The 8,914-nt window shown below is 66.6% G+C and overlaps 4 protein-coding genes across 4 annotated transcripts in view; 2 read left to right on the top strand and 2 right to left on the bottom strand.

Moving 5' to 3' along the window:
• Positions 1 to 2: 2 nt before the first annotated feature.
• RHBDL1 (rhomboid like 1) lies at positions 3 to 2,064 on the top strand. The gene is made up of 8 exons (XM_007957458.1): positions 3 to 41; positions 334 to 495; positions 671 to 895; positions 962 to 1,110; positions 1,261 to 1,373; positions 1,450 to 1,550; positions 1,643 to 1,703; positions 1,793 to 2,064. The coding sequence occupies exons 1-8, from the start codon at positions 3 to 5 to the stop codon at positions 2,062 to 2,064; spliced, it is 1,122 nt and encodes a 373-aa protein (XP_007955649.1).
• Positions 2,065 to 3,856: 1,792 nt separating this feature from the next.
• STUB1 (STIP1 homology and U-box containing protein 1) lies at positions 3,857 to 5,791 on the top strand. Its single transcript, XM_007957461.2, has 7 exons — positions 3,857 to 4,015; positions 4,538 to 4,736; positions 4,813 to 4,978; positions 5,157 to 5,244; positions 5,342 to 5,398; positions 5,472 to 5,588; positions 5,666 to 5,791. Exons 1-7 carry the CDS (start codon positions 3,857 to 3,859, stop codon positions 5,789 to 5,791), a joined length of 912 nt encoding a protein of 303 aa, XP_007955652.1.
• A 272-nt stretch (positions 5,792 to 6,063) lies between these two features.
• Positions 6,064 to 7,642, bottom strand: JMJD8 (jumonji domain containing 8). The gene is made up of 9 exons (XM_007957486.1): positions 7,548 to 7,642; positions 7,375 to 7,473; positions 7,147 to 7,195; positions 6,974 to 7,070; positions 6,809 to 6,877; positions 6,596 to 6,715; positions 6,441 to 6,508; positions 6,228 to 6,362; positions 6,064 to 6,144 (listed from the first exon to the last, which is right to left on the bottom strand). The coding sequence occupies exons 1-9, from the start codon at positions 7,640 to 7,642 to the stop codon at positions 6,064 to 6,066; spliced, it is 813 nt and encodes a 270-aa protein (XP_007955677.1).
• Positions 7,643 to 8,042: 400 nt separating this feature from the next.
• Positions 8,043 to 8,914, bottom strand: part of WDR24 (WD repeat domain 24) — a 3,676-nt gene continuing 2,804 nt past the window's right edge. The window contains exons 8-10 of the mRNA XM_042783224.1: positions 8,567 to 8,907; positions 8,299 to 8,483; positions 8,043 to 8,211 (exon numbers count right to left, since the gene is read on the bottom strand). Of these exons, the coding sequence (XP_042639158.1) occupies positions 8,043 to 8,211; positions 8,299 to 8,483; positions 8,567 to 8,907 (695 nt within the window). The remainder of the gene's footprint in view (positions 8,212 to 8,298; positions 8,484 to 8,566; positions 8,908 to 8,914) is intronic.

The raw sequence follows: 8,914 nt of genomic DNA on the forward strand, positions 1-8,914 counted from the left end.
CTATGGACAGAAGCTCGGTGCTGCGGCTCATCCAGGAGCAGGTGCGCGCGAGCGGGGCGGAGAACCGGCCGCCGGCGGCGCCCCCGGCCCTCGACGCGACCTTGGCCCTGCGCCTGAGACCCCAGGGGAGCGGGGAGGGCAGGCGCCAAGCTCGGACCCAGGCTGGCCCTTCCGGGCGGGCAGGGCGATATGACGGGAGGACGCCCCTCCGGACGGCTGGGGCCGCCGAGCCGGGGGTGCTCGGCGTCGCCCCTCCCGCTGGCCCGGCCCAGCCCTGGGATGGGGGGCTGGGCCGGCGCTCAGGCCTCGGCCGGCCGGCCGCCCTGCTTCCAGCAGCTGGACCCGGAAAACACGGGCTTCATCGGCGCGGACACCTTCGCTGGCCTGGTACACAGCCATGAGCTGCCTCTGGACCCTGCCAAGCTGGACATGCTGGTGGCCCTGGCTCAGAGCAACGAGCGGGGCCAGGTCTGCTACCAGGAGCTGGTGGACCTGGTCAGTGCCCCGGGAGAAAGTGCCCGGGCGGAGGGAGGTGGCAGGGCTGCGGCACCGCACCTGGCCGGAGCGCGCGACCGAGCGGCCCGCCGGGGAGGCGTGCGGACCTGGGGGGCTGGGCGGCACGCAGGCAGGGGTCGGGGGCGCCCCGGCCCACGCTCGGCCCTGTCCCCAGGTCAGCAGCAAGCGCTCCAGCAGCTTCAAACGGGCCATCGCCAACGGCCAGCGGGCGCTGCCCCGGGACGGGCTGCCCGACGAGGCGGGCCTGGGTGTCTACAAGCGGTTAGTGCGCTACGTGGCTTACGAGATCCTGCCCTGCGAGGTGGACCGCCGCTGGTACTTCTACCGCCACCGCAGCTGCCCGCCCCCGGTGTTCATGGTCTCCGTCACCCTCGCCCAGGTGAGCGCCGCCCGCGGCCCGGCCGCCCGCGCCCAGCCTCGCCCCGCCTGACGCGCGTCTCCGCAGGTCATCGTGTTCCTGTGTTACGGGGCGCGGCTCAACAAGTGGGTGCTGCAGACCTACCACCCCGAGTACATGAAAAGCCCCTTGGTGTACCATCCCGGGCACCGCGCTCGGGCGTGGCGCTTCCTCACTTACATGTTCATGCACGTCGGGTGAGTGCGGGGCTTGGAGGCTCCACTCGGTCGGAGGCCGGCTCTGCACCAGCCCGCGGGGAGGGTGGGAGGCCCGGACACTGCCCGCCACGCCCCCACTCGCCACGCCCCTCGCGTCCACGCCCCTCACGCACGCTCCTCGCGCTGCAGCCTGGAGCAGCTGGGGTTCAACGCGCTCCTGCAGCTGATGATCGGGGTGCCCCTGGAGATGGTCCACGGCCTGCTCCGAATCAGTCTGCTCTACCTGGCCGGCGTGTTGGCAGGTGAGGCAGGTGTGCGCCCGCCCCCCACGACCCCGTCGTCAAGCCATTCCCTCACGGCCCTACCCCGCTCACACAGGCTCCTTGACTGTCTCCATCACCGACATGCGGGCCCCCGTGGTGGGTGGCTCCGGCGGAGTCTACGCCCTCTGCTCAGCTCACCTGGCCAACGTTGTGATGGTAATGGTGAAGCCGGGGATGGGGGGTGGAGGTGGGGTTGCGGGGACCTAGCGAGCACGGGATGGCCTGCCTCACGGCCTCTGTACCCCCAGAACTGGGCTGGGATGCGGTGTCCCTACAAACTGCTGAGAATGGTGCTGGCCCTGGTGTGCAGTGAGTAGAGGGCCGGGCGCGGTGAGGCGGGCGGGGACCCTAGCCTGCGGCCAGGGCGCCTCCCACAGCGCCTCCCACCTCCCCTGCAGTGAGCTCCGAGGTGGGCCGGGCTGTGTGGCTGCGCTTCTCGCCTCCGCTGCCCGCTTCCGGCCCACAGCCCAGCTTCATGGCACATCTGGCGGGCGCAGTGGTGGGCGTCAGCATGGGCCTGACCATCCTGCGTAGCTACGAGGAGCGCCTGGGTGACCAGTGCGGCTGGTGGGTGGTGCTCCTGGCATATGGCACCTTCCTGCTCTTCGCCATTTTCTGGAACATCTTTGCCTATGACCTGCTAGGCGCCCATGTGCCCCCGCCGCCCTGACCAGGCTGGGCTGGGTTTTGGGGTGCGTGTGACCGTCAGTGGGCTGCATGTCAACCCTGCGTGGACAGAGTCTCGAAGGTGTTTCTCCCCTGGGGGGCGGTTGGCCCTCCAAGGCCCCAGTGAGTCCGGGGCAAGCCTTACACCAACCCCAGCCGCCCCCTCCCAGGCCTGAGAGGGCAGCTCTGGGGAGGAAGTGGTGCCCAAGGGAGGCCCAGAGACCCTGCCCTTCTCCCTGGCCCCAGGACTTGCGGTCTGAGCCTTTTTGGAGAATGAATAAATATTTTACACAGGATTGATGACCATGCAGGGATCTGGGGCTCAGCTGGCCACCCCCATGCGCTAAGTGGACTGCAAGGAGCCTGGCCTGCCTTCCCACCCCGGCACCTCTCATGGGGCGGGGGTGCTATCCCCACAACAAAAAGGTGGGGTACCTGCCACCTGGGGAGGCAGCTGTGGCTTTACAGACAGGTGTGTGGTTGATGTGTGTGTATTCAACTCCAATGATACCTTCTTCTGCCTGATGAGCCCTGCCATTCAAACAGGTGGCATGGTGTCACCACTGTTAGCTGCACCAAAGCTGAGGCCAGGCACCAGGCCCGGCCATAGCCTCCACACACAACCTAGGTCCACAGCACTCGCAGGGGTGTCCCTGGGCCGGGAAGGAACAGGGAGCCTGCTCTGGACATCCCCACTCACCAGACAACCCTGCCTCCGGGACAGGCCACCACCAGACGGTGACTATGCTCAGCTGGGTGCCCTCTCACCTGCGGACACAGCAGGGCACATGCTACAGAGAACACAGTTCTGTGATTAGTTTTAGCGTATTAGGCAGGAGGTGGAAGACAGCAGCTGAACTGCATCACCAACTTGAGGGGTGGCCGCCACAAGCAGGCATGGCTGAAAGCGGCCCTTCCCGGGATGGCCAGACCTAGAGCGATTAGAGATGCACCTGGCCGGGGAAGCCCCGCCCCCAGAGAGTAGCCCCACCCCAGGAAGAGGCCCCGCCTCTCGGGGTTGCCCTCAGGAAACTCCGCCCCTCATCCTGGAAGCCCACCCCCATGCGGGAATCCTCACCACAAGTTTCCGTGCCAGCAGCCGTTCCACGTCGTCTCGCGTCAGGCCTTCCCTGCTCGGACCCCGATGGCCGTGGGCAGAGCCTCCCGATATCTGGGGAAGGGCGGTGATGGAGTTCGGGGCCACGGAGACCTCGCCCTTACCCGTCCTGTCCCCAAGTTCTCTGGAGGCCCGCGCGCGTCCGCAGCGCCTCCCAGTGATGCGCCAGGATGGCGGTCCAGCCGCTCCGGGTCCTCAAAGCCCTACAGACGGCGGCGGCCGCCATGTTCTTGCGCCAGGGCGGGGCTCGATGAGGGGGCGTGGCTTCTTGGGGGCGGGGCCTCCAGCCGACCTGGGAGAGCTGCTCACCCCGGTGGCCGAATGCGGAGAGCGACTGCACCAGAAGCCGGTTCTCTAGTGAACGCTCAGAGGGGCCGGGCCGGGCCTTCAGGGAGGAAGGTCCAAGGGCGGGGGACGGATAGAGGCCAGCGAAACCCAGGCATTCCCGGCGTCGGGGCCGTTGCTACGGGTTGGCCCTCCCGGCTAGCCCCGCCCCGCGGGCGCACGCACGGCCCCGCCTACTCACGTGCCCGCCAGCTGGCCCCGCCCCGCGCCGCCGGAAGTTCCGGTGGCCGATCGCTGGACCGGGCCCGAGCGGATCGCGGGCTCCGGCTGTGGCTTCGGGCTTGCGGGCGCAGGGTGGGCCGGGCGCGGAGCCCAGGCCTTGCCGCGCGGCGCCATGAAGGGCAAGGAGGAGAAGGAGGGTGGCGCGCGGTTGGGCGCCGGCGGCGGAAGCCCGGAGAAGAGCCCGAGCGCTCAGGAGCTCAAGGAGCAGGGCAACCGACTCTTCGTGGGCCGCAAGTACCCAGAGGCAGCGGCCTGCTACGGCCGCGCCATCGTGAGTGCGCGCGGGCCGGGGAGGGGGCAGGGCCCCGTCTGCAGCCCCGCGTTCTCCGGCCCGGCCACCCCGGCGGTCTGTGGATGTGAGGGCCTTGGCTTGGACCCGGGGGGACGTCACGGGCTCCGAGGGCCCGGTGATGATTTTGTTCCACGGGAGCCGAGGCCGTGTTTCTGCGCGCAGTGCTGGTTGTCCGACAAGTCTGGTGGGTGGGGCCGGGAGCTCAGGATATTTGCGGTGGCTCGCTTGGAGTCCCCGATCCCTTGTTCCTCGAGGCCTCCAGAGGTCTGGGAAACCCATCTGTACAGGATCCATTGGCAGCAAGGTTCAGCCAGGCTTCTGGGGCGAGTCCACCCTCAGGAGGTCCTGAGACCCAGGGGTTCTGACTGCTGCAAGTCTAGTTTCCTCGTGCCAGCCATGGGCACCAAAGCTGGGACTGCACCTGGGCCATTAGGGTGCCACCCTGTGGGGACTGAGGGCCCGGGCTGAGCTCACGCTGGCTGCTCCTGCCTTGGTCCTCAGACCCGGAATCCACTGGTGGCTGTGTACTACACCAACCGGGCATTGTGCTACCTGAAGATGCAGCAGCACGAGCAGGCGCTGGCTGACTGCCGGCGCGCCCTAGAGCTGGACGGGCAGTCCGTGAAGGCACACTTCTTCCTGGGGCAGTGCCAGCTGGAAATGGAGAGCTATGATGAGGCCATCGCCAACCTGCAGCGAGGTGCCCTGTGGGCACTGGGGGATGGGGGTGCTTGGCCTGGAGTGGCCAGCAGTGACCTGAAGTCTTCATCCTGCAGCCTACAACCTGGCCAAGGAGCAGCGGCTCAACTTTGGTGACGACATCCCCAGCGCGCTGCGCATAGCCAAGAAGAAACGCTGGAGCAACATGGAGGAACGGCGCATCCACCAGGAGAACGAGCTGCACTCCTACCTCACCCGCCTCATCGTGGCCGAGCGGGAGAGGTGGGCTGTGGCCAAGCGGCGCTGCCCCGCCCCCCCAGGCACTGAGTCGCAGTGGAGTCAGACACGGGTGTTTATTGGAGGCGAGGAGACAGGAGGCTGAGCGTTGGCCCTGAGAGTTGGAGTGGGGTCTGACTTCTCTTGGCCTGCCCCATCTGACCAGCTCCTGGTTGGTCCCCAGGGAGCTGGAAGAGTGTCAACGGAACCATGAGGGTGACAAGGATGATGGCCATGTCCGGGCCCAGCAGGCCTGCATTGAGGCCAAGCACGTGAGAGTGCCCCCAGTCCCCCGTTAGATCTGCGTGTGCACGTGGGGTGGGGAAATGGGGCTGTCTTGCCCCCACACAGCTGCTTGTTTGTTTGCAGGACAAATACCTGGCAGACATGGATGAGCTCTTCTCTCAGGTGGATGAGAAGAGAAAGGTGAGGCCAGTTTGTCCCCTGGGGCCTGTGGGTGATCCCTGTCCTGGTCCCTGATCCCTCCTGTGTGCTGCAGAAACGAGACATCCCTGACTACCTATGTGGCAAGATCAGCTTCGAGCTGATGCGGGAGCCTTGCATCACACCAAGTGGTATCACCTATGACCGCAAGGACATTGAGGAGCACCTGCAGGTGAGGCCGCAGCCAGCAGGGACAGGCACTCAGCCCGAGGCCCCACCAGGCCCCTCCTGATCCTGCTGTCCCTGCAGCGCGTGGGCCACTTTGACCCTGTGACGCGGAGCCCGCTGACCCAGGAGCAACTCATCCCCAACTTGGCCATGAAGGAGGTCATCGACGCATTCATCTCTGAGAATGGTTGGGTGGAGGACTACTGAGCTTGCACGTGCAGGGTGGCGCCCCGTCCCTGTACATAGTCTGTGGCCCCAGAACTCCCTCCTGCCCTGCCCCCCCTTCTGCTGTTGGCCTCTGGACTCCTCCTGCTCTCAGCATAGCCCTTGCCTGGGCATGAGCCTCCCCACCCCTCTTCTGGACCCAGTACAGCATAAGGGTGGGTTGGACTGAAGCCAACTCTGCTACCCCAACCCCTGGAATAAAACCTTTGAGCACTTCCAGGTGTGTGCTGGTGTGTGCAGAGGCTGGGCAGCAGCTAGCCCAGAAAGGTGGAGATGAAGACGCTGGTGTCCAGGTTGAGGGTGGCATGCCACCATCGATCAGGAAAATACAACACCTGGCAGGGAGAGGAAGGGGCTCAGGGCTTAGTTGAAAGCCAGAGCCCCACCCTGTTCCCACCCTCTCTGACAAACCACTGACCTCCCCAGGCTGGATGGTGCACTCCAGAGGCCGTGCAGAGGGTCCAAGGGTAGGGTACTTCTCCTGGAGCCAGGCCAGTGTGGTCTTGTTGGGGTGGAACTCGGGTGTCTTCTCAGGGGGGTACAAGAACCAGCGCTGGGGACAGGAGCAGCCAAGTCATGCCCATGTGGGGGGCCAGCGAGTGCCAGGCCTCCACTCCCAGCCTGTGCTGACCTTGCGGCCATAGATCACTTCTGAGAACCCGGGCCCGTGCCAGTGGAAGGGAACACCGGAGCCAGCTCCTGCAAAGTCAGGACAACCAGTGGCCATGCCTATCTGCCCACATGCCCCCCCACACACACACACCCAGGTCCCACACGAGTGCCCACCTGCGATTCCAAAGCTGAAAGCAGGGGTGGTGCCCAGCAAGCCAAACGGAGGTGGGGAGTAGTGGCGGAAAAGTGGTGCCCATTCAGTGAAGTTGTTGTCCCCAAAAAAGTACAGGGTATCTGTCAGCAGAGAGGACCCACGAGGGCTGAGATCGTGGTACCAGAGCCTCAAAAGTGTACCAAGGCCGCTGCCACTCCCCAGGGGTGGCTCACCATTTCCCAGGGAGGCCGGGTCCTGGGGACGCAGCAGCTGCTCCACATAACCTTGGAAGGGCATGTCCACTGCAAGAAAAGAACCTTCGGGTCTGCCCGGTCCTGCCCACGGAGGCTGGCAGGCTGGCTGGCTGGGCTGGGCTGGGCTGGGGTGCGGCAGCTCACCTTTCTGGTAGGAGAAGGTGTTGGCCGTACTCAGCCGGACCACGCTGTCCCCAAACAAGGCCAGGAGCTTTTCGCGAGAGCACAGGGCTCGGAACCTCTGGGGGGGCAGGGAGAACTTAGCGGCCCGGCACCGCACGAAGGGAGCTGCCCAGGGCGGCCGGCCGCGCACTCACCCAGTTGTCTGTGAGCCCCTGCAAGATGACGGGTCTGAAGAAGGCGTAGCTAAAAGGAAAGACAGAGTCAGGCCGGATTCGGCCTGCGCCCCAGGCCTTCCCTAGGCGTCCACGAGAGCGCGACAGGTGGCCCCAGGCTCACGAGCCAGCAGCACGGGGGTGACAAGAACGGTGAATGACGACGGAACTCAGAGAGCCCCGCTGTGAGGGGCGGGCGGGAGCACGTACCGCTGCACGAACTCGGCGTACGTAAGGTCGGCGCGACGCTCCACCGTGCAGCGCTGCTCCTCGGCCACGGATGCCGGCGGCCCCGGCCCGGCCCGCTGCCTGCGGGCACAGCCGGGTCAGCGTTGCGCCCCCGCTGCTGCCCCGCGTCCCCCACCCCAGCCTGCGCCGCTCACCACCCCCCGTCGCCCACCGGCCCGGGACTGGGCCTCCCCGGAGCCGGCAGCGTCCACAGCACCAGCAGGAGGAGCGGGCGCGGCGCTCTCGCCATGATCGGCTTGGCGCCACCAGTGTAGTGCCCGCCGCCGCGAGGCCCGCCGGGAAGCCTCTCACCGCACTACATGCGAACCCACCATTGGCTGAAAAACCCATCGTCGTGGCAACGGGCGTGCGCAGCGCAGCTCCCGGAAGTGCCTGAATCGGCCGGCTCCGCCCCCCGGAGGCGGAGCGAAGGCCGCGCGTAGGTCCCACGAGCTCTGGGCAGTTTCCATGGCGACTCAGCCACCGGAAGAAAACCCCGCCCACCACTTGGCGCGAGGAAAGGGCAACAAGAGCTGGACAGCGGCTCCCGCTTGCTTTATTTGGTTCACACGTTCCAGTCCCCTCCTCCTGGGCACAAAGTCTGGGCAACAGGCGTCGACGCAGGCGCGGCCGGCGTCCCGAGGCCCGTGTCAGGAGTACTCGCAGAGGTGGCCGCAGCCGGCGGGGCAGTGCGAGCTGCCCTCCAGCCACTTCATAATGTGCTGCAGGTGGCCGCCGTGGCTGCAGCCCTGGCACCACACAAACAGGCCTTTGACCACGTGGTGGCAGACGGCGCACATGCTGGCGCAGCGGTGGCACCTGCAGGCGAAAGGCTTCGTCAGCGGGCTGCAGGGGGCTGACGGGGCCCACCGCCCCTGCGGCCGCAGCACCGCCCCCGCGGCCCACCTGCCGCAGACCCAGCCCCGGCCGCTCATGGGCCGCTTGCAGTGGCTGCAGTTGACATGCAGGGACGTGGAGGCCTGGTTGAGGCAGCTGATGGCACGGCTGGTGCTCAGCTTGACCACCTCGTTGGACACGTTCCAGAGGCGGAAGCGCTGCAGCAGGTCGATGTAGGACGTGTACCAGTGCTCCTGGCGGGGCAGGGAGAGGCAGGAAGGTCAGGACCCACGCAGGCCCCCGTGCACCGGAAGGACGGGGCACGCTGCATGCACACCTGGGCCTGCTCGTCTATGTCCTTGCGCACGCGCTCCCCTAGTGCGATGAGCACGGACACAGCCATCTGCACATCGCCCTGCTCGGCGTAGAAGTGCAGCATGTCGCGCACTAGTGCGCTGAAGAAGTCCGGCGGCAAGCGGCTGTCGTAGAGTGCGTGTGAGACAGAGACCAGCGAGAAGGACGAGTCCACGGGCGCCAGCGATGCTGCGTCCGCCTCATTGCCGCTCACGTGTGGCGAGTCAGCCTTGTCCTGCAGGTGCTCGGCCCCCGGCGGCGTGTCCACGATTTCGTGACGCAGCGGGAAAGCCTCCTGCGGCAGCACGTACTCTGGCTCCTCAGCTGCGGG

Source organism: Orycteropus afer, unplaced genomic scaffold (genome assembly GCF_000298275.1).
Source record: "Orycteropus afer afer isolate SDZICR_OR568_19922 unplaced genomic scaffold, OryAfe1.0 scaffold00751, whole genome shotgun sequence".
In the NCBI taxonomy this organism is placed as follows: Eukaryota; Metazoa; Chordata; class Mammalia; order Tubulidentata; family Orycteropodidae; genus Orycteropus; species Orycteropus afer.